The 25,932-nt window shown below is 44.9% G+C and overlaps 1 protein-coding gene across 1 annotated transcript in view; it reads left to right on the forward strand.

Annotated features, from left to right (window-relative positions):
* The first annotated feature begins 18,347 nt into the window (after window positions 1-18,347).
* The window catches only part of ELL (elongation factor for RNA polymerase II), a 77,372-nt gene continuing 69,787 nt past the window's right edge, over window positions 18,348-25,932 (forward strand). The window contains exon 1 of the mRNA XM_073686383.1: window positions 18,348-18,553. Within this exon, the coding sequence (XP_073542484.1) occupies window positions 18,425-18,553 (129 nt within the window). The 5' untranslated portion in view covers window positions 18,348-18,424. The remainder of the gene's footprint in view (window positions 18,554-25,932) is intronic.

Below are 25,932 nucleotides of genomic sequence, written 5' to 3' on the forward strand. Positions count from 1 at the left end.
TTAGGATCAGCATTGAGAGAATTTTGTGGCAACCTGATATTTCACAGCAGTTTCTTAACCCTATGGCTCTCACAACTGAAACAAGTGTTTTCTACTAGATTCACTTTTAGCACCTGTGTAGTTACAAACTGCATTGCAGAACCTCAGTAATTCACAGTAAAACGTGTGTGGTTTTGCTGTATGAGTGGCCACATGGCTAAAAGACTGTCATTCAGAACATCTGAAAGCTCCCTTTTATAAGGATTTTCCCTCATTCATTAGAATAGTCATACAAGGTGGACACTGGAGACATAGGGCTCCAGCAATGAGACATTCATCAACTATCCTGTTATGTTTCACTGTGACCAGTACTGCAAATTCTACAGCCGACCTCCGCTTCATAATCACAGAAAGTAAGCCTATGGTCAGTGGTGGCGTTTCTTGCCGGATGCACACGGATCCACAGGATAAAAAGGCGACATGAAACTTTTGCCAGCCTATCCCTGTATTGTCACATCACTGGCCACATGCTGTACAGGGAACTGCAAGAGAGCTTCATTCAATTGAATGGGGCTGTGCTGCAGACACAGTGCAGTGGCTGCTGTAGGTCGGGTTCAGGCAGTATGTTTCCCCAAACTCCAGTCCTCCAGGTCCCCAACAGCTGTTGGTTTCAGGATCTCCTTAGTATTGCACAGGTGATGGAAGTATCAAGGCATAAGGAATTCTCTCACTTGTGCAATACTAAAGAGCTTCTGAAACCATGACCTGTAGGGCTGTGAGCACTGTAGTTTGGGAAGCACTGGTCTAGACTATTGCATGTAAATGCAGGCAGCTCATGTTTTCTAAATTATTATTTAATACAGCTGTCTAAACCTATCCTTATTCTAAGGCGGAATTCAGACATCCATATCAGTACGGGCTGCGATGCATGGACTGGCCACGTGTCACTTGATAACTTGACAGCCTCATACTGTATATGTCTATCTCAGGAGCCCCGTGGCCAGTCCATGCATTGCGGTTCATTCTTCGGCCCATAACCTATGGATAACTGAATGAAGCCTAAGGCCTCCTTCACACGTCCATATAAAACACGCACATGAAAAATTAGTACCGCTGTATTCCATGTTTTCCATCAGTGTCATCAGTGTTTTTCCAGTATGGATAAAGAAAGAAATTACAAAGCTTCTCCTCTACTTTGCAATGTCAGCATATGTTGTACAGTACACAAATACTGGAAGCATGTTTTTTATGGACTCAACGACTTGAATTGGCCCTTGTCATCTGTGCTGCCAGAAAAAAACGGACATGCGCATAGCACCATCGGTTATAATGGGTACATGCTGTATTTGTGAAAAAAAACTGATGCCCCACGAATCTGTGAATGTGGCCCCTACTGATCCTAGCCTTATGCCACCACCTGTGTTGGTCACGTCTACTCCCGCTGAGGACAAACTCCATTAATTGTTTATGTACAACATGACCGCTGCCAGAAGGACAAATATTCTTAAAAAAAATACACTTTCACACTTATTCTAGTTCTATTTTTTTGCTTTGTATTTCTCAATCACATAGCTATAATTTTCTGTGCCGGCATAAACTTGCCTATATGGAATGTATGCGAATATGCCCAAATACCTTATGTTTCTAGCCACAAAAGGAAAGTGTTTGTTAGCATCTTCATTAATCGTATGAGGTTAAAAGCCTGAATAACCACATTCCCAACCAGTTCACTGTTCAGATTCCTTCAAATTGCTCCTTCAACAGCTATTAGTTGTCTGTGGTGCACTAGTCCTTAACTACGGTCAGTTTTAAGAGATGAAATCGCCATTTTTCTGTTTAACTCTTTTGGGCTATTACCATCAGCCAGACATATTACGAGTATTATGCTACCTATTAAAGCCTACAAACAGTTGACTTCTATTTTTCGTATAACACTTTTTATTGGGTCTTGCTCACCTAGGGAAGGATCCAAGCAAGCTATTTGAAACCTTGTGTCCTGGCATTCATTCGGATATTACTTTGACATGTGCCACTTACCTTAACACTGTCTCAGAACAATCTACACCCTATCATGACAACAAGACTCTCAGCAGAGTAATGTACCCAGCCACATTACAAAAATTGTTCAGTAAAAGTTTAAGGAGCATAGCAAAGAATTCATGATTGTCATGGAGATATTAAGAAAATATTAACAATTTCTCCATGAAGCCCCTCTCACCCCTCCCCTGTAGTATTTGTCACAAGAGAAGAGCTGACAATCTAAAGAGAGACCTCTCTGCAAATTATCACCCACAGCAGAAACCGCTTAAACAAATGCTAGCACAAGAAAGGTGCTAACAACCCAATTAAAATGTGAGTGTATTTCCCCATGGCAGAGGCAAGTGATAATTAGACACAGACCCGCGACAATTTACATCTAGATGTTGAGGCTTTATTGACAGGACGTCAAAGGGAATTTTACCGAAGCCCCAGTCTGGCTGGCACAGATACGAAATTTGGAATATCTTAAGTTCCATAATTCTGTTAATAATGGGACCCATATATTTAGTGACAAGGTCAGCTAAGGAACAATATGGATATTTTCTTATCACCAATGACAGCACCACAACGAGAGAGGGGATCCGCCTTACCAGGACAGGAAACCTATAGAATAAAAGGGTGACTCCTCTCCACCACCTCAGTTGGTTTCCTGTCCTTGAGGGGGAATCTTGTTAAAATGGCGGCAGAAGAAAGAAGAAAAAATTATTCCCAGACCTGGGCTGGTTGGTTTCCAACAAGGCACAGTCTTTGCTGCGGCCGGCGCTAGGGACCTGGAAGCGCCATGGTGGGTCCAATGGGGACCGTCCGTCGGACTTGCGCGAGAAGCAGCCGCACCATTACCTTATGGTGGCCTGGCAGCCGCGCATCCCGGTTGCGCAGGACGCTATCCAGGAAATCGCGCCCTAAGATGCACGCTGGTGAAGAAAAAAAGTAGCGGAGACCCATGTCCTCTAACATGTTTCCGGCTACTGTTCTGTACCAGCCTGCGGCCCTGATGACGAGCGTACCGGAGGGTCCTTGATGGGAGAACCTTAGACAGGCTTACCGGTTGAAGATCCGACTAGCGGCGCCCATGCCTGGGGTCGGCAGCTCCAGTTACGTGCATCCGTGGAGAAGCTGCTGTGAACTGCACCCCTGTCTGGGGTCAGCAGCTCCAGCTCCGTGCATCAGTGGAGAAGCTGCTGTGGAACTGCACCCCTGTCTGGGGTCGACAGCTCCAGCTCTGCACGTCAGTGAGAGAGCAGCTGTGGAACTGCACCCCTGTCTGGGGTCAGCAGCTCCAGCTTTGATCGGCGCACTATTGGAGGTGCCCCTGCCTGGGTTTGACCACCCCAGTATTGCTCAGGCACGGCCGAATGGAGAGGAACAGGTCTGTCACTTGGTTCAGCCTCCGAAATCGTACAGCTGGTGGTGAGTGATCTTCGTGAATGTTTACCTTGTTTATGGGGCCCTTTCCTTGTTATGGTTACTAAGAAAGGCTGAAGGAAGTTGGCGCAAAACTCAAAAATGGGTGTGTGTGCGCTCAGTAATACCCCACCTGGGCCAAGGGCCTCGTGCTTTAAATTTGGCTTCAGGATGGAAGCTGGACCTTAGACCTCTAGGCTAAAGTTAGCCACATGTCTGGGCCACACAGAGCCTCATGTTTGTCCTTCAGAATTTACCACAAAAATGAGCCTCAATCTGATCAGTAAATGTTAAAGTAACACTCAGACGTTTTTTCTGTTGTCCTCCAGGCTGTTTACTCCATCCATAGAACGGCACATGGTGTTAATACAGCACATGGTCTCTGTGAAGGTCTGCTGTCCAGCTGGGTCTCATCAGTTGGCTCCTTCGGGTGGGGCTAGTTTGACAATTGAGATTTACCACCCAAAGGAAAGGTTTATCCTTCATTCAGATGGATTACTCTTTTAAATAAAAATCTGCGTGCAGTGCATCATAAAGCCTCTTTGCGCTTCAGAAAGAGCACATCATAGTGCTTCATAGCCTAGCTCTTTATAGCACATCATAGCGCTTCATAGCACATCATAGTGCCTCATGGCACATCATAGCATACTGCCTCAGCACATCTTAGTGCCTCATAGCATAGCGCTTCATAGCACATCATAGTGCCTCATGGCACATCATAACATAGTGCCTCATAACATAGCGCTTTATAGCACATCATAGTGCCTCACAGCGCCTCATGGCACATCATAGTGCGTCATAGCATAGCGCCTCATGACACATCATAGCATAGTGCCTCATGGCACATCATAGTGCCTCATAGCATAGCGCTTCATAGCACATCATAGTTCCTCATAGCATAGCGCTTCATAGCACAGCATAGTGCCTCATGGCACATCATAGCATAGTGCCTCATAGCACATCACTGCCTCATAGCATAGCGCTTTATGGCACATAATAGGGCCTCATAGCACATGATAGCATAATGCCTCATCGCACATGATAGCATAATGCCTCATAGCACATGATAGCATAATGCCTCATAGCACATGATAGCATAATGCCTCATAGCACATGATAGCATAATGCCTCATAGCACATGATAGCATAATGCCTCATCGCACATGATAGCATGCCTCATCGCACATGATAGCGTAATGCCTCATAGCACATGATAGCGTAATGCCTCATAGCACATGATAACGTAATGCCTCATAGCACATCATAGCATAATGCCTCATAGCACATCACAGTGCTGCATAGTGCCTTATGGCTCTTCATAGCGCCTCATAGCATAACATATCATAGTGCCTTATGGTGCATTCATAGTGCCGTATAGCGCCTGTTAGTACCTCATAGCACATCACAGTGCCTCATAGCATAAAGCTTCATAGCACATGATAGCATAATGCCTTATAGCACATCATAGAATAATGCCTCATAGCACATCATAGCATAATGCCTCAGCACATCACAGTGCCTCATAGCTCATCACAGTGCTTTATAGTGCCTCATGGCATAGTGCCTCATAGCCCTTCATAGCGCCTTATGGCTCTTCATAGCATAACATATAATGACTCATAGCATATCATAGTGCCTTATGGTGCATTCATAGTGCCGTAAAGCGCCTGTTAGTACCTCATAGCGCTTCACAGTGCCTTTTAGTACCTCATGGGGCCTCAGTGTCTCTCGGTGCTTCAGGGTGCCCCTGTGCCTTGTAGTGCTTTATAGGGTGTCTGTGCCTTGTAGCGCCCCTGTGCCTCATAGTCCCTCATTGTAAAGGTACTGGTTGCACAACTATGTCTAACAAAACCAAGTTCAGCGACTGTAAACTGCACATGGCAAGCTTACCGAATTCAGGGGGAAAAATATCCTAGCCTCTATTTTGAGACCGAGGGTGGCAGTATTCCTGGTTGGTGCTCAGCTGGCTCTGTGGAATGCCGATTGGAGGCAGGTGACAATAAGAGCGCTTCCTTCGTTTTCCACGTTAATAATAAACCTTGCAGGGTTTCACTCTTAAAGGTAGGAGGCATCATATAGTGCTCATACAGCCATTGTGGGTTTGGTCCAATCGAGCGCAGTTTTATTGCTTTTTACTGGTTGCACAGAAGTCATAAACATTAATATTTCTGGTCTTGTCCAAGCTCTGACTAAATAGGACAGACCCTGACTACTCCATATACAGCTCAACTAACCCAGCTTGATCAAACAAAACAATATTTATCCAGGGCAACCACTGATACTTGTGGAGTCTGGCCTGTGTCTCTGATTAACTCCAAGACACATACCATCTGCTCTGCTTTCCAGCAGTCTGTGGAAGGTGAATGCCTAGCCTGCTCTGGTGCTTAGCTCTCTAGGTGCCCTAATCAAGACCTGTAGAGCTATTATTTAACCCAGGCCTACCTGGATTTGCTACAACCCGAATGGGCTGTACAGATTCCTGAGAGTTAGATAATTGGAAATGGACTCTATAAGACCTGCTAGTAAATCTGCAGTTCCAGATTGTATACCTCCTTAAATGCCTATACTACTATATAGCAATCAGGGTCCAATTCACATGAAACATCAAATTTCCTGAGAATAGTTCTTGCCATAAAATGAGGATTTAGGCTTTCAGTTTGTGTCCTTCCATTCAGATGTTAATGAGCCTTAAGGCTTTATGGAGAATTATAGTAGTTAAGACAACTCTCATATCGAAGGAAGAGGTATTGACAATAGTTTACCTCAACTATTTCGGGATTATGGGCAGATCCATCAAGCGCTGCAAAACTCACTTTGCAGTGAGTAAGAGTTGTGGTCTCCCAAGGTAGAATAAGGAGTCCTGCTATATGTCAAAATTAATAAGCAGTCTGGCCACAACTCTGAACAAGGCAATATTGCTGTTAATAACTCTAATCTCCTACATTCCAGTAGTAGCATGGTCACGGGTACACACCCGTGGGCTGCCTCTAAAGACCCGGTTCCTCTAACCTAAAGAAGCTTTAGGCATTATATAAGAAAGCTCCATTCATCTATACATGGTCTCCATGTAAAGGTCTTGTCATACAACAGAGTAGCTCTATCTTGCGCAAGCAATTATGGAGGAACTCTGCCAAGATCCCTAATGACACTTATGTCTAATCAGTTCAGAAGGCGAAGTCTCACCTTGTATCTTTAACAGCACCTAATATAAAGAGGAAGAGAATTGCAAGTGGACCTTTTTAGCCGTAGACTACTGGAACAGTGTCCAACCTGCATTGAATAAGCAAGGAATGTGAAAGTGAGTTTTGGATCTAGGCCCATTTTCAGTGCAAAGATGGCACCCTGGGATCTGAATCCAGTTCTTACGGCTCTTAGGCTGTGTGCCCACGATGCGTTTTTTAAGTGTTTCCGCAGCGGCAGAAACGCTTAAAAAATGCATGGTAGAAGGCCTGCCATGTTCCCCAATGATAATCCGCATGTGCTGTGCACATGCTGCAGAAATTTCCGCTGTGGATTATCATTGCGGAAAAAAACACAGCACTACCAATTATTTTGCGGAAGCGCTGCGTTTTCGCCGCCATTGACTTGCATTGGACCGCATGGATTACGCATCACTGCATCTGTAGATGCGCATTCCATGCATTCTAATGTGCGGATGGTACCCAGGTCTAGAGAAGAGGAGACTCTCCTCCGGACCTGGGTACCATTGAAAACTGTAAAAAAAATAATAAAATAAAAAATAAATATATACTTACCTTCTGGCGGCCCGCGGTGCGCTCCTCCTTGCTTGTCGGCAGTTCGCGATGGAATGAAGGACCTGCGCTGACGTCAGAGTGATGTGACGGGTCACGCGACGCTGACGTCGGCAGGTCCTTCAGTCTACCGCTGCCGGCAGCCGGGACGGTGAAGCAAGCCAGCGCGGGCCATCGGAGGGTAAGTATATATTTATTTTTTCACGTTCTCTCGGTCACACTATATAATTCCATGCTGTTTGCATGGATTTATATAGTGTTACCAAGTTGACAAGCACTTTCCAAGTGATGCTAAAATCGCTTGGAAAGCGCTTGTCAACCCGCATGCGGAAATGCAAGTGAAGAACGCTTCACATCCGCTTGTCCCTGGCAGGAAAACGTATGTAAAATCCGCATGGGTTTTTTTCTGCCAGGGAGATGCAGAAACGCTCAGGAAAAAATCCGGAGCATTTCTGCATCGTGGGCACACAGCTGTCACGGCTGTGTCGCCACGAAGATCGTCACGATTACACAGCCTGACTTCTCGCAGCTGACTTTTTGGTGCTTTGTGTTTTCGGCAGTGAGGGAGTTAATTCTCTCTCTCTCTGTGCTAGACGAGGTCCAGCCTCGCCCAGCTGCAATCAATGCTGCTGTAGTGAGTCTCCTTCAAATGCCTGCTGGTCTGTTTGGGAAGTGTCGGTGAAAGCATTTCATACAGACTTACAGAGCGGATCGTGGTATTTGGAGTTTCTGAGATAAGTGTATTTGGAGTGTATTTTCCCTTCCTCGCTTTATCATTTATCTCCTTTCCCGTTCGTGTTCCCTCTGTTGTAGTTGTGTAGTTTTTGTATGCAAGGTGGTTTTGGTTTTTCCCTTGTACTGTCTCGTTCGTCTAAGTACTGTGTGTGGGCATATTATTACTAGTCCTGAGAAGGACCCCGATCACAACAAAAGAGGACAAGTAATAATATGCCCACACACAGTACTTAGACGAACGAGACAGTACAAGGGAAAAACCAAAACCACCTTGCATACAAAAACTACACAACTACAACAGAGGGAACACGAACGGGAAAGGAGATAAATGATAAAGCGAGGAAGGGAAAATACACTCCAAATACACTTATCTCAGAAACTCCAAATACCACGAACCGCTCTGTAAGTCTGTATGAAATGCTTTCACCGACACTTCCCAAACAGACCAGCAGGCATTTGAAGGAGACTCACTACAGCAGCATTGATTGCAGCTGGGCGAGGCTGGACCTCGTCTAGCACAGAGAGAGAGAGAATTAACTCCCTCACTGCCGAAAACACAAAGCACCAAAAAGTCAGCTGCGAGAAATCAGGCTGTGTAATCGTGACGATCTTCGTGGCGACACAGCCGTGACAGTACCCCCCCTTCTACGAGGGGCCTCCGGACCCTCAGGGCCAGGTTTATCCGGGTGAGTCGTGTGGAAGGCCCGAACTAATCGGTCTGCGTTAATATCCGACGCAGGAACCCACATCCTCTCCTCAGGACCATACCCTTTCCAATGAACCAGGTACTGAAGGGACCGACGATTAAAACGTGAATCGATGACCCTTGATACCTGGAACTCCAAGTTACCATTGACCACCACTGGAGGGGGAGGTAAAGGTGACGGTACCACCGGCGCCACATACCTCTTAAGCAACGATCTGTGGAACACGTTGTGAATTTTAAACGTAGGGGGGAGGTCAAGACGGAATGCCACCGGATTAATAATAGAACTGATTCTGTACGGCCCAATGAACCTGGGACCCAGTTTCCAGGAGGGAACCTTAAGTTTAATATTCCTGGTAGACAACCATACCCGATCGTTCACACTTAGGTCCGGACCAGACACTCTCCTCCTATCAGCCATACGTTTGTATCGGTTCCCCATAGTATTCAGATTCTTCAGCACCCCTCTCCATACTGAAGCGAGTGATGAGGAAAATCGTTCCTCCTCAGGAACCCCCGAAGAGCCCCCCCTACTGAAAGTACAAAACTGGGGGTGAAAACCATATGCCCCAAAAAACGGGGACTTACCAGTGGACTCGCTCCGCCTATTATTGAGAGCAAACTCTGCCAGAGGTAAGAAAGAAGCCCAGTCCTCCTGGTTCTCTGACACAAAACACCGGAGATATGTCTCCAAGCTCTGGTTCATACGTTCCGTCTGACCATTGGTCTGAGGGTGAAAAGCCGATGAGAATGACAAATGCATCCCCCGCCGTGCACAAAACGCCTTCCAGAACTTGGACACAAACTGAGACCCCCGATCAGACACCACATCGGAGGGTACCCCGTGAAGCCTCACAATCTCCCCAATGAACACCTGCGCAAGAGTTTTAGCATTAGGGAGAGCCGGAAGAGCGATAAAATGTGCCATCTTGCTGAACCTGTCCACTACAACGAGTATGACCGTTTTACCCGAAGACGGAGGGAGGTCCGTAATAAAGTCCATAGACAGATGAGTCCAAGGACGCTCCGGGATCTTCAAAGGTAAGAGGGCCCCAGACGGACGGGTATGTGAGGTCTTAGAGCGCGCACAAACCCCACAGGACGCGACAAAAGTTACCACCTCCTTATGTAAGTTAGGCCACCAAAACCGACGCGAGAGAAGATCCACAGTTGCTTTACTCCCCGGGTGTCCTGCCCAGTAATAATATGCCCACACACAGTACTTAGACGAACGAGACAGTACAAGGGAAAAACCAAAACCACCTTGCATACAAAAACTACACAACTACAACAGAGGGAACACGAACGGGAAAGGAGATAAATGATAAAGCGAGGAAGGGAAAATACACTCCAAATACACTTATCTCAGAAACTCCAAATACCACGATCCGCTCTGTAAGTCTGTATGAAATGCTTTCACCGACACTTCCCAAACAGACCAGCAGGCATTTGAAGGAGACTCACTACAGCAGCATTGATTGCAGCTGGGCGAGGCTGGACCTCGTCTAGCACAGAGAGAGAGAGAATTAACTCCCTCACTGCCGAAAACACAAAGCACCAAAAAGTCAGCTGCGAGAAGTCAGGCTGTGTAATCGTGACGATCTTCGTGGCGACACAGCCGTGACAACAGCCTAACAAGCCTTTGCTTGAACCCATGTTTTCACATTAAAGACTATTATCCCGGAGGCCCTGACTTCAGCATGGTAAGTTAGTGACATTCAAGCTTTGTCCTTTGTTTGCACAGATCCTAGAAGATGGGCCGGTTCCGGAGCTGCCCTATCTTCCGAAGATGGCTTCAATTTCCATAGAAGTCAGGAAATTGTGCACCCTACTTTCTGTGCTAATCCGGGGAATCCATGGCAGAACAATAAGAAAGCGGATGTCCCCATCAATAATTTTGTAAGGTTGCGATTCAGTCTTCACCTTGCACCTTCTGTAGACACTATAGGCTTGATCTGGGATCTTCTGCTGTCCTTTCGTTTAGGAAAACTAACCCTAACTTTAAAGTTTTTTCTCTGTAAATGTCTAGTTGAGGTGCTGTCATGGGTGATAGGAAAACACTAAATTACTTACCGGTAATGTGATTTTCCTGAGCCCATGACAGCACCCCTATATTCCCTCCCATCACTGGTAGAAGTTGATCACTTCATTTACTTCGTGGTGTTTGATTCACGCGATGTGTAGAAGGAAAAATCATGGGATATAACTGTTAAGTAGTGTCTTCTCATGCTCTGTAAACAACTGAGGTGGTGGAGAGGCGCCGCCCTTTTATTCTGTAGGTTTCCTGTCCTGGTAGGGCGGATCCCCTCTCTCGGTGTGGTGCTGTCATTGACTCAGGAAAATCACATTACCGGTAAGTAATTTACTGTTTTCCAGTCGCTGTAAGCCCCCCCCGTGGGGCTGTTGCGCAAAAGTAACAAAATAGCAGACCGCAACTATGCTATGTGTAGTCTCTACGGAAAGGTAAATTTATAACAGAAAAAGTGGTATCACTTTCGGGCCTCTGATCAACCTGTGAGGAGTTATCAAAGAAGTTAAGAGTTTTTAATAAAAACATAAAGGGTGGAGCCCAGCCCACATGATGTCAGCACAAGGGGCGTGTGGGCAGGTCTCCTCTTCGGCATAAAAGATCCAACTGAAGACCATCAACTGATCCATATTCATTGCCAGGGTGGTATAGAGACTATAAGCAACGGATCCTGTTCAATAACGGTCAAATCAATAAGTGGGGCGCCCCCCCCGCCAGCTAAACGGAATCGTCTGTGCGATCTGTCTAGTACGTAAGTCTTCTTTAATTCTGTTTATTTTGTGTAACTGTATATTCTGTATTGTAATGTTCCCTTTTGTAAAATCTTGTATATTTTTCATAACACTGCCTCTCCTTTTGGATTAAATATAAAATTTAATAGTCTTGTTTCTTTTGCTCTGTAATCGTTCCCTCCCCTGAAGCCATATACGCTACCAGAACGCAGGCGTCCAGCCAGGCCGGTATTATATTTCAAACTCGGCCGGTGGTGGCAGCAAATAATAATAATTGGGCTATCATGAAGCTGACATTGACCGTATAAACATATTCCATGCGTTGGAATCCGGAGGTGTGACACCATACGCTCACTGGTCGCTTGCCGCTACCTACGTAGTGAGTAGTCGGGATCGTGTGCTCGCGAATCCCTGATGAAATCCTGACAGAGTGACGGCAGCGGTGAGATGCTGTGTGATTTCCCCGGTGTCGTCTCTGTGGAACCCTGACAATGATGGTGACTTGGCCTTTCAGTTCTCCAGATACCCCTAGGGTGGAACAACCTTGTTAAAAGCCTGCCTCAGTGGCCACATCGATAGTCTGTCTCCTACAGCATCCCCAGTGCCTCTTCTGATTACTAGGCCTGGCCTGGCATTGTTGTGGTGCACACGTGCCATTGCGTCTGGGATTCCGGCAGGTGTCCGGAGGTTCACAGGACTCTAGTCCAGGCAACAAGGTACTATGTCCCTTGCTGCCACTATGTAACGTCTTGGTGCCAGATGCCACACCTTTCGCCATCTTTCAGAAGTCCATGTTTCATGCACATGTTGTATCCATGGTTTTCAAGGATAGAACATGTTCTCCTTATCTATGAATGTTTTCACAGGTCCATATTCTTTTTTTGCTTAACAATTGGGGGTGGGGAATGTCTGATTGGCTGATCGAAAATCACCTATTCAAATCAATGGTTCAGTGAAAAAAACAAATACGAGCTGCACACGGATACTATCCATGTGTCATCAAAGTGCTGTCCATTTTTTGCTGTTTATTAAGCAAGAGAAGCATATATATTTTTTTCCTTTTGCATATGAGAAAATAAATGCTACCATTATGGTAGAAATGGACACACAGACCTCAAAAAATGGATGAAAAACATCTGGCACAACAATGAAAAATGGTCTTTTTTCCTCATATGCAAAAAGAGGTCTAGGGACGTCTATACTATTAAGCAGATGCATCAATGTGTATATGCTAGAAAGCTGTCGAAAACCACTTTGAATAGTTGCAAAAATGTAGCGACTTGTTTATGCGTCAGTTTCAAGCACCTCCGCCAAAGTGCGAGATGCCGGGACGAGGCGTGGTACGCCTGCTTGTCCTTCATGTTAGGTGCTGGCGTTTCTTGCTCCAGAAATGTTACTCCAGGCCCTGACTGCAGTAGCCTGCCTGACCAAGGCACACCCCAGTGATGAAATGTGCAGCTTAATGAACTCTGCCGATCTTACTCCTGCACGCTAGGCAGTAGAAATGGAGTACAAAACGCCAGTCATAATCAATCGGGACCTACATGCTTAGATGACACATTCAGCTATTCAAAACTAAGTAGGTTTTATTGCAGAAAAGATATATTGGTAAAATCAGAAAAAGTTTCATTTTAATACACATGTATCACTGACTATTTATTTTCCAGTAATAATTCCAAAACGTCAAGAATTTGGGTCAAATAGATAAAAACAAAGCAGAAATAATGATCCTCTCTTGCACTTACAGGATGTTAACCCTTTAAAAAGCCAGCCGTCTGTTACTTGAAGCATGAAAGCCCAGAAACCTGTTGTAGTGTGATACTGTGGGAATAAAGATTCTATTCCATAAGTGATACAGATGTAACAAAATTTACCTTTGAACAATACACAGGAATATCACGGTGATAGAAAGGGTAATGTGCTTGTGCAAAGGGGACCTTTCACCAGGGCTGTGGAGTCGGAGCCCATTTTGGTGGAGTTGGTATAAAATGGACCGACTCCTAAAATGTATAATAAATTTGGTACAGTAGTTCAATGCAGTTTGTGGGGAATATTTTCATGAGAATTTGGGAAAGTTCTGAAATGTCCTATAAATGTCTGTCCTATTCCTGATCTAAGGGTCTAGACTTTTAGCTGAGATTATTCTGTGCTACAGTAAATTTATCACTTAAACATCAGCCCATGTATGAGGGAGTCGGAGTCATGGAAATTGAGGAGTCGGAGATTTGGCTTACCAACTCCACAGCCCTGCCTTTCACTACTTCTTTTTTTATTATTTATTTGTAATTGCTTACCTTATTATAAGGGGGTCCGAAGAGCTCCTTTAAAAATGTTTCATTTTTTTAGTGCACTGCATTATGGAGATTTTGGCTTCTGAATTTTAATGCCATGCAAATTTCGCCTTCATCTGAGGGAGCAGTAACTGAATGCTACCCAATAATAAGAAGGCAACATCATAGACGGGATGTGGAGGAGCCCACACAGATTGTTAAATATATTGACGCCGCCGCAGATCAGATGTTCCCTGGTGCTGATAGTGGCTGGATGTGATCAGTTGTGGCGCTGTACAGAACAATTCTGGATAGTGACCTCAGCCAGATACAGCACGCCCGCCCCTATTCTAATGAGTGAGTGGATCTGCAGTACCCAACTGCAGCCACTATACAAAACACGGGGAGATCACATCCGTCCGTTACCAGGAACAGCTGATTGATGGGTGCCGAGTATCACAACCCCCACCGATCTGATATTTATGACCTATCCGATGGATAGGTCATCAAAATAAATTATTGGACAACCCTTTTAAGATGGTGTGTTATTTGCCAAGTTAAGCTTGGCTACGTCGGTACTTTCAACTAGATTTTTGCACACATCTAGGTATTACAAACTGTACGGGAGTACTATTACACCCCCAACAACCAGAGACGCTCGGAGGAGCGGAGGAATTGCATGTTCTGGCCTTTTAAGCCTCTTGGTGGCAAGGTCCCGTGTATAAACTAAAAATGCACGGATTTTATTTTACCAAATATTGATATACTCCGGTTAATCATTACAGAATTAGATGCTTTATGTGACAGATTTTCTTTCAGTAGTTTGCACTGACACTATCCTAAATCTTAGTTGTTGTTTTTTTTTTTCATTTTAGCAAATGATCATCCAGATCTCAGTAACAACATGGCAGTTCCTCCGGGTGGAGCCCTCTTATAATTCAGCACTTATCTGGTAATTGATCATTGTAGTCACATGACAGCCCCAGTTTTAAGGCGGCAGGTTGGATGACAGTCTACGTGTATGGGGATCTCCCGTCTAGTCCCTGACATATGTGATATACTGAGATGGAGTTGAAGGGAATCTGTGACCAGGTTTTTGCCAACTAATCTGAGAGCAGCATAATGTAGAGACAGAGACCCTGATTCCAGTGATTTATCACTTATTGGGCTGCTTGCTGTGGTCTTGATAAAATCATTGTTTTATCAGCAGGAGATTATCACTAGAGGGTTAGTAAACCTGCTGCCCTATAGTCCTCCACATACATGAGCTCTGTATAACCCACCCACACCACTGATGGGCAGCTTTCTGCCTATGCACAGTGTACACTGAAAGCTGCCAGTCAGTGGTGTGGGCGGGTTATACAGAGCTCAGCATTCAGAAAACTGGTAGTTGTGCAGCTGATAAAACAATGATTTTAGATCAAATGACAGCAAGCAGCCCTGTAAGTGACATATTGGTGGAATCTGGGTATCTGCCCCTACATTATGCTGCTCTCAGATGGGGTAGCAAAAAACCTGGTGACAAATTCCCATTAAAGGGGTTCTCCATTACTAGATTGACAAGGATCCTCCTGTTCAGACAGAATGTGAAGGCTGCAGTGGTCACATTGATGTTCTCTGCAGAAAGATTGTTTTTTTCTGGTGGGGATACAGTACAGATTACAGAGGAGCAGCAGCACTGCGGAGGGGGAGTGTAGTTTCTTTTTTCTTTAACACACCAATGGTCCTATAAGATTTAGTCTGGGGGTACACTTGTCACTACTACAGCACAATACATTGCATTGCAAACCCGAGGGAACTGTGACCACGACAAGCAAGTTGCCAGGTGTTGTGGCCAAATTCGTTCTATAGCCTTCACATACTGCATGTTATCTGGGCACTATATGACGGTATTATGGGGTTCTTGGAGTGTTATTTGGATACTGAACATTTTTTGACGTTATACAATGATCTAATTAGAATATTGGAGAATTATGGGCCCACTTCTCGGTATTACACTGACACTATACGACAGTACCAGGTGGATATTGGAGGATTATTGGGCCACTTCTCAGTATTACACTGCCACTATATGACTACCAGGTGGATATTGGAGGATTATTGGGCCACTTTTGGGTATTACACTGGCACTATACGACAGTACCAGGTGGATATTGGAGGATTATTGGGCCACTTCACGGTATTACACTGACACTATACGACAGTACCAGGTGGATATTGGAGGATAATTGGGCCACTTTTGGGTATTACACTGACACTATACGACAGTACCAGGTGGATATTGGAGGATTATTGGGCCACTTCTGGGTATTACACTGGTACTATACGACAGTACCAGGTGGATATTGGAGGATTATTGGGCCACTTCTGGGTATTACACTGGCACTATAAGACAGTACCAGGTGGATATTGGAGGATTATTGGGCCACTTCTGGGTATTACACTGGCACTATACGACAGTACCAGGTGGATATTGGAGGATTATTGGGCCACTTCTCAGTATTATACTGCCACTATATGACTACCAGGTGGATATTGGAGGATTATTGGGCCACTTCTGGGTATTACACTGCCACTATACGACAGTCCCAGGTGGATATTGGAGGATTATTGTGCCACTTCACGGTATTACACTGACACTATACGACAGTACCAGGTGGATATTGGAGGATAATTGGGCCACTTTTGGGTATTACACTGCCACTATACGACAGTACCAGGTGGATATTGGAGGATAATTGGGCCACTTTTGGGTATTACACTGACACTATACGACAGTACCAGGTGGATATTGGAGGATTATTGGGCCACTTCTGGGTATTACACTGGTACTATACGACAGTACCAGGTGGATATTGGAGGATTATTGGGCCACTTCTGGGTATTACACTGGCACTATAAGACAGTACCAGGTGGATATTGGGGGATTATTGGGCCACTTCTGGGTATTACACTGGTACTATACGACAGTACCAGGTGGATATTGGAGGATTATTGGGCCACTTCTGGGTATTACACTGGCACTATAAGACAGTACCAGGTGGATATTGGGGGATTATTGGGCCACTTCTGGGTATTACACTGGTACTATACGACAGTACCAGGTGGATATTGGAGGATTATTGGGACACTTCTCGGTATTACACTGACACTATACGACAGTACCAGGTGGATATTGGAGGATTATTGGGCCACTTCTCGGTATTACACTGGCATTATACGACAGTACCAGGTGGATATTGGAGGATAATTGGGCCACTTCTGGGTATTACACTGGCACTATACGACAGTACCAGGTGGATATTGGAGGAATATTGGGCCACTTTTGGGTATTACACTGACACTATACGACAGTACCAGGTGGATATTGGAGGATTATTGGGCCACTTCTGGGTATTACACTGGTACTATACGACAGTACCAGGTGGATATTGGAGGATTATTGGGCCACTTCTGGGTATTACACTGGCACTATAAGACAGTACCAGGTGGATATTGGGGGATAATTGGGCCACTTTTGGGTATTACACTGACACTATACGACAGTACCAGGTGGATATTGGAGGATTATTGGGCCACTTCTGGGTATTACACTGGTACTATACGACAGTACCAGGTGGATATTGGAGGATTATTGGGCCACTTCTGGGTATTACACTGGCACTATACGACAGTACCAGGTGGATATTGGAGGAATATTGGGCCACTTCTCGGTATTACACTGCCACTATACGACAGTACCAGGTGGATATTGGAGGAATATTGGGCCACTTCTCGGTATTACACTGGCATTATAAGACAGTACCAGGTGGATATTGGAGGATTATTGGGCCACTTCTCGGTATTACACTGACACTATACGACAGTACCAGGTGGATACTGGAGGATTATTGGGCCACTTCTCGGTATTACACTGGCACTATACGACAGTACCAGGTGGATATTGGAGGATTATTGGGCCACTTCTGGGTATTACACTGGCACTATACGACAGTACCAGGTGGATATTGGAGGAATATTGGGCCACTTCTCGGTATTACACTGACACTATACGACAGTACCAGGTGGATATTGGAGGATTATTGGGCCACTTCTGGGTATTACACTGGCACTATACGACAGTACCAGGTGGATATTGGAGGATTATTGGGCCACTTCTCGGTATTACACTGGCATTATAAGACAGTACCAGGTGGATATTGGAGGATTTTTGGGCCACTTCTGGGCATTACACTGGCACTATACGACAGTACCAGGTGGATATTGGAGGATTATTGGGCCACTTCTGGCACTATACGACAGTACCAGGTGGATATTGGAGGATTATTGGGCCACTTTTCAGAATTACATAAAAGTATACACGTATGTAGTGCGCAGCACTATTACGGGGGCGTTATTAGGCACTGGATAGGGTTAAGGTCCTGACCACAGAGGGCCCCAAGCACAGGAGCAGCACTCTTCCCCCGGTGCAGGAGCAGCACTCTTCCCCCGGCGCAGGAGCAGCACTCTTCCCCCGGCGCAGGAGCAGCACTCTTCCCCCGGCGCAGGAGCAGCACTCTTCATCCGGCGCAGGAGCAGCGCTCGTTCCCCTGCACTGGAGCAGCGCTCGTTCCCCTGCACTGGAGCAGCTATCCTCTCACCGGACACAACGTACGCCATTTGAATCTCAGCGTCCCTACAGAGCTGCCGGTCACGTGATTGCGGGCACGTGACTCGTGACGTCAGGTCCTTCTAGGGGATGGGAAACAGCCGCTACCGTTGGGAATGGTGTTGTTAAGATGGCGGCACTGCAGGAGGAACGGAGTTACGGACTGTCCTGCGGGAGGGTCGGAGGGAGGGTGTCCGTCTTCCACGTGAAGCTTACCGACAGCGCCCTACGGGCCTTTGAAAGCTACCGGAATAGCCAGGTACAGCGGGCAGGAGCGGGCGGCCACTTGCTGGGGTTCTCTGCTGCCCGGGCAGTGACTCTTGTCCTGTGGGGTCGGGGAGGCTGAGCTGTGTTGTACCGGGCTGGTGGCCCTCTGCCATCCTGAAGTTTCTCCGGGAGCTGGCCCCTTCGCCCCTGCCAAGTGCCCTCCTTATAAGGAGGTGTTGTAGTCCTCGCCAGCCGCGCCCCCGCCCTGTGCCGCCTCCCGGGCACCCCGAACCTGCAGGGTGACCCCCCCCCCCCACATTCTGGGCACAGTTCTCCCCGTGCCGCTTCCCTCGCAGTGGGCACAGGCTGTGGCCCCTATATGGTTGCCTGTAGGTGTGGGCACTGCCAGGAGCCTTATATGGTGGCAGCCAGACCTGGGGAAGCCATGGTGGCAGTAACTTGTGCCCCCCTTACTCTTCATGTTCCTCATGGAGGCTCATAGAGGACTGGCTGTCAGGAAGGGGCTGATGTAGTGGATGGGCCCCTGTGCCTGCCATGCTTCCTGGATGGGCCCCTGTGCCTGCCATGCTTCCTAGATGGTTCTTTACCCGTGCCCCAGGCTTGTAGACCTCTTCCTGTTCTCGGACTGCCCTCTATGCCACTGGCACATAGTTGGTATTAGGCCCCGTTCACTTGGTGTTTCTGCAGTGTTTGGGGGATCTGCCAGACCCCCACCCCCCTCCCCCCTCATAAATGGGATTAACGCATCCAGTATGGGGCCATAGACTGCATTGATGGGCACAGAATCCTGGCAGACTGCCCTTCTGTGCCCTCCTGAGCAAACACACATTCAGAAAAAAACCCTGTTAATTTGTGTCATTGCAGTTTGTGGCCCCATCGGGGGTTTGTCCCACCTTTAGGGGTAATCGGGCAGAGCCCCAGTAATGTGTTGACTATACATACACTAAAGTGCTGCTAGGTAGCTGTGGCCTAGAAATGTGATGCTCATTCCTACATTTTTAGATGGTTTTCTATAACTTTTTAGGGCAATTGTCTGTCTCTTCTGTACATGTAGTCATTGGGCCGTGCACGGTCTCTGTAACTCCTATGCTTGTCGTCTGGACAATGATCTGCTGTCTAGTAGTTGCCGGAGCTGCTCTGAATGCCTCTCCGTCCATGTCTTCTGTAGACCATCTTATCAGCTATACTAGGGTGAACCAATATACAACTTTAAAGAGGTTGCCTAGATCAAAAAAACCAAGTAACCCGAGTGTGGAGCGGCTACAAAGAGCTTCTCTTTCCCTGGAAGTCTGAACAAGTGCATGCTTGGGCTACATGGGCCAAAGATCACTGTATAGTGGTGCCACCTCACACCGTAATGAAGGTAAAGATGAAGCGGCTCCATCACCGACTTGCAAGTTGTGGAAATTCCTGCATTCTAATTTCTTGTGACTTTAAAGTCCTGGCAATTTGCTGGGCTCAACCTGACCACATTCACTTTCATTATGGTGCTATGTATCATTGCCATAGTGCGATCTTGGAGCACGCCACTAGTCTTACATGAACAGCCTGTGTCATTGGGTACAGTGGTACTGCAAGGAAGTCCAGCGCTTGTGGCAAAAAGTTTACTCAGACATTGCAACTAATTGCTGGAGGTCCCTATTGTGGTCTGTCACTGTGTGACCCTAAGGGTAGGTTCACACGAGTGTATAAAAAAATCAGACTTTCATCCAAAAAAGTGGGACAACTTTCATTTTTTTTTTCTAGTCATCTGTGTCCAATCTGTTTTTTTTTTTTTTTTGTGTTATATATCAGAAGCTATTAAATTGGTGGTCTGGGCCTTTAACATTGATGGTCTATCCTTCGATTAGGTGATCAATGTGCAGTATCTAAGCTGATCAGCTGTTCAGCGTCAGCGACCAGACTTGCTGAGTTGTGGAGTTGCACAGCACATCTCCGCCGACTGTATAGTGGCCACAGCCGGTTACTGCACATCTGCCCCGTATTGATTAGAATCAATCTCCGCAGCCACTATGGAGATGAACTGCTGCGTTCCAGAGCAGCACCGCACAAGCCCACGCTGACACTGGTAACAGCTGATAGGCCAGGGTGCTGGGTGTCACACCCCCACTGATCAGATATTGATGAACCTAACCTAAGGATAGACTATCAATGTTAAAGTACTAGACAACCCCTTTAATTATTTACAAGACAAATCACAGTTTCTTATGTTACAGAATTGCTGTGTATCAGTAACAATTGGATGCTATACTGTGGCTCCGTGTCACATCTGCCTTTTTTTTTTTTTTTTTATTTATGCACCCGTCAAAAAAAAATTGTTAATTTGCATTGCCCCAATGAATGGCATCAGTGGAGTTCTGTCCGTTTTTCACTGTCAGCACTTGGACCAAAAATAGGGTCATGTGAATGACCCTTAACAAAGGCTTTACAGGGGTATGCCAATGACCCGCACACACTTATCAGCTGGCTAAAGAAGCTGAGGTGAGATCCACATCATCTGAAAAGGGGTTCTCCAGAAATAGAAAAGTTAATAAAAAGTAATTATATATAAATTCACAATTACCTTTTAGGAATTAGAAAGGTACTTGTGTTTTGTTTTTTTTTGTTAATTTTAGGGAGGTGATCACTATTTTCACCAAATCCTGATGTGTATGTACATCTGTCACAAATCAGGTGCAAGGCTATGTTCACACATCATGGTTTTTTCAGCGTTCACTTTCTGCAGCAAAACCTGATCTCTTGCCCGGAGGTTGTCCAGGAGCTTTTTTTTCACTGTCCTTTTTGTCTCTGTTATGCATGTACATAAAGTTCATTTAAAAAAAAAAAAAAAAAAAAATCTCATTCTGGTTTAGGCACAAAAACCGCTGAAATAAGTGACGTGCTCTATTTTGCAAAAAACAACATCATGCAAAAAACAAAATCCTGAAATAAAAACAAACAACAAAAAAAACCATGATGCGTGCATGAGATTTCTGGTTTCTCATAGACTTTGCTGGTACTGTAAAACGCAGCTGAAAATCTGCATATCAAAAATGCTTTAAAACCCATGATGTGTGAACATAGCCCAAGTTTATGCAGCAGTCTCAAGAGTTGCTCTGATCCTGCCTCTAAAAGCTACTGAAATCTCAGTGCAACAGTGCATCTAATGACTTATGGTGTCACATTGCCATCGCCTGCGGCTGCAACACCGCGTCAAAAGGTTCCAAATAAGTTGGATTTTCTGTTGTGAGTTGCAAGCAACAAACTTGCTGTAGACTTTAATGCAATTCGCAAGTAACGTGACTTGTCGCAACTTGGCTGTTATATTTTATTGCAAAATCCGAGCTCTAAAATAGTTACGCAGCAGTAAGTCATAGACAAGTCACAACTTTTCTGAGAATTGCTGTTGTGTGACAAATGCTACCATGTGGCATCAGTCTAAATAGTGCTGTTCTGGTGCCCATCTGACCCTCCTGCGATGTTATCTCTGGGTGCCAATGGGTTGCCATGGAAGTTGGGGTCTTATTGAACGCTCCTATCGCTGCTGTTTTTGTACACGCCACATGATAGACTCCATAGATCAGTATTGCAACTTATCGAATAAGGGTTCAGGTCAACTAGAGGAACTTCTGAAAAAAGTGAAAATGAAGAAAGAATGTTTTGAAAATGTGAGCGCTTGAATCCCAAACACCCCTTTTCCCAGTTCAAAAATAAAGGAATTTAAAAATATATACGGTATATTTGGTGTTTCCGTGTAGGTAATACTCTTATCTATGAAAATATACCCACACGGTTAAGAAGCTCCAGAATCGCCCAAACAATTCCAATCCCCACCCCTCCTTCCCCAAATCTACAAATAATATATAGATCAGCTTGGCACACAAAAATACAAGGCTTCATACAGGTCCACCAACAAAACATATCTCAAATTGTGACACAAACCACCTTTTTTTTTATTTTTACAAAGTTCTGTTATTGCTGTAATCCTACTGACCCGACCAGTAACATTGTCAGTTAATTTTTACCATACAGTGAATGCTGTCAAAATGAACCCCTTTATGACATGTGCCATAATAGTACGACACACGTCGGATCTCCCTGCTCAGCGCCGGAGCCCGCACCCTTCCTGGCACATGTCAGCTGATCTATACAGCTGACATGTGCCTTCCGCCCATCGGCGAACCCATCACATGATCGCGGGTCACAGATGGGTTGGCATGACAACCCGGGGTCTGCAGGCGATCCCCCCCCCCAGCGGTTGTCATTGCCAGATTGCTATGAGCGCCACCCAGCGGTCAGCACTCATAGCCAGTGAGTAATTCTGCTACACACAGGAGATCTGATCATCACCTGTATGTAGCACAGGCAATCAGACTATTGCAGCTTCTAGTCTCCCATGGAGACTATAGAAGCAAGCAAAAAGTATATAAAAATAAAAAAGTTGTTAAAATCACCCCCCTTTCACCCCATTTAAAATAAAACCTTAAAAAAAACCCCGACATACACATTTGGTATCGCGTTCAGAATCGCCCGATCTATCAATATAAAAAAAGAATTACTCCGATCGGTAAACGGCGTAACGAGAAAAAAAATTAAACTGCAGAATTACGTTTTTTTGGTCGCTGCTACATTGCAATAAAATGCAAGAATGGGTGATGAAAACATCAGATCTATCCCAAAATAGTATCAATAAAAACGTCAGCTTGAAGCGCAAGAAGTAAGCCCTCACCCGGCCCCAGATCCCGAAAAATGGAGATACTATGGATCTCTGAAAATGGCGGTTTTGTTTTTTTCTTTGGATTTTTTTTTTCACCACTTAAATAAAAATAAACCTATACATGTTTGGTGTCTATAAACTCATAATGACCTGGAGAATAATAATGTAAGTCTTAGCATTTAGTGAACATGGTGAAAAAAACAAAACTGTGGAATTGCACTTTTTTTTTGCAATTTCACCGCACTTGGATTTTTTCTACCCTTTTCCAGTACACGATATGGTAAAAGAAATGGTGTTGTTGAAAAAGTACAACTTGTCCCGCAAAAAAAATAAGCCCTCACACGGCCATATGGACAGAAAAATAAAAAACGCTATGGCTCTGGAAACAAGGGGAGCAAAAAACAAAAATGCAAAATGGCCCTGTTAAGTGGTTAAACCCTAAATCAATGGCTAATTTGCCTGTCCTCCCACTTATTTCTCTGTATATTATATGGTGACGTGAATGGTGCCATTCACAGCTACAGCTCCTCTCGCAAAAAACAAGCCCTCACACTGCTATGTCAACTGAGAATAAGTTATGGAAGAAGGGGAGAAGTAACAAACTCATCTGAACAGCCCCATTGAATTACATTGGTTATTGTATAATACGCTCGTCTGAATGACCTCTTAGGCCTCATTCAGGCATCCAATTTTATATATACGTCTCTTTGCGATTTGTGCGTTTCCTGAAAAATAAACCTTTTTGTGTTTCTGATCCAAGTCACTGATCCAATTTGCCCATACAAGTGATTTTATGCCATAATTCCAGTTGCCCTAACTGATGTAGAACTGCCTGCAGAGGTTGGTACCCTAATAATGGTGATGGCTGACCCTAGGAGACTACATTTCTAATTGGAGGTATTTGCTAATATTATTATTACTACACCTACTACATATTGGGATAGTATCTTGGAGATGGGAATACCACTTTCATTTCCTCCTGGCAGAGGGCAGGTTCAGAACACTATTAACCTGCAGATTACGTAACTCCATTTCTACAGGTTCATAGCATTTTTTTCATGTGACAGGTTCCCTTTAAAGGGATTTTCTCATAAAGTACATTTTAATCAATAGATCTTTGGAATAAAAATAAGTTTCCAATTGAATGTGTTTAAAACAAAAACTGTTTGTTACGTAGATAATCTTATAAATGTTCCCTAATGGCACATTTTATATGTGCTGACCATGGCCATTAAATGACCGCTGCTCAGCTTAAAAGGGTTGTCCGGCCTTAGGTGTAAGTCTGCTGTCACCTTGTGAATCCTCACGTTGCACGCACTGGGAGCATTCGGGCACTTCAGAGTGCACTGTACTTCAGTTACACAGCCAAGCTCTGATTCATGCTGCTTGTGGTGCGGGCTGTATGAACCTAGTGACCGGGTCCCTTTTAATGATCTTCAGGATAGATGCTGAGGCATCCGTCCACCGTAGTGACCCCTTGCATGTTACAGCTAAAAGTCTATACTCCGGTAACCAAAATGGCACATAAAACGTTGTTGTTGAGACAGGAGTGCTCAAAAAATACAACGAATATTGTTTGTAAGTTCCAATGTAGGTTCAAATCCCACCAAGGGCAACATCTGCAAGGAGTTTGTTCTCCCTGCGTTTGTGTGGGTTTCCTCCCATACTCCAGAGACATACTGATAGGGAATGTAGATTGTGAGTTCCAATGGGGACAGTAATGTCTGTAAATTGTCTGAATTGTAAAGCGCTGCGGAATATCTTGGTGCTATATAAATAAAAAGATAATAATGGCTTCTGATTGGCTGCATCAGTCACCTGACATTGTCATGCTACTGGTGGGGGACGCAGAGCTGAGTACAGAAGACGACACCCATTTGGTGGTTAAGTGTAGATATTTTTTTTTTCTTTGTCAAGCACTTTAATATAATGAGGAGTTGCCTAGAAGTGGACAAACCCTTTAACAGCCAAAGTAGATTTTTTCTTTTTTTCCCAACTCCTTACTTTTTGATAGGTCCTGGTCAGTTTGTTGTAGCTGTGGAGCCTGAAGTGTGAATGGCTAGAACGGGCCAGAGGTGTGTTTGCCATCATATCCTGGCTGCCCCTTACACATTACATCAGCTGTCTAATGTTTCGCTGACAGCTGTTTTATCGCTTTAGCAGAGGACATACTTCTGTGCCTCCACCAGCAACTATTATCTGTTGTAATGTACAGCTGAGTGTTCGTCACGTTAACCACCCATGACCAGGACATTTTTACAGACTTTCTGCAAGGGCTGGTTAAACCGGTATACATTTATTTTTTTTTCTAATAAATGGACAGCCAAGCATTCTTTTGATGTAATTTTTCACTTTAGATAAGGTTATGGGTAAACATTCTACAAAAGAAAATTGCACTGTTTGTAGTACGTGATGTATTTTCCTATTGACGGACAACGTGACACATATAAAGGAAATATTCAGAATTTTGCATGTTTAAATTTTATTCACATACTATTTCTATTTTGCTGTATGTTTATTTTGAATATACAGTAACATGACTTGATAAGAATTTGGACACTGGCGGGGAGTAATTGGGATTTTCTTTTCAGGCTGTTTCTATGTAATGTTTTTTTATTCATATTTCCCCTATAATGGCTCTTCCTCCCACGTTTATTTTCTGCTTTTATAAACCCTTGTAGGGATAGATTATCAATACAGGTAATCAGCAGGCT

Source organism: Phyllobates terribilis, unplaced genomic scaffold (assembly GCF_046119375.1).
Source record: "Phyllobates terribilis strain yellow unplaced genomic scaffold, ASM4611937v1 Scaffold_1__5_contigs__length_1240528914, whole genome shotgun sequence".
Lineage (NCBI taxonomy): Eukaryota > Metazoa > Chordata > Amphibia > Anura > Dendrobatidae > Phyllobates > Phyllobates terribilis.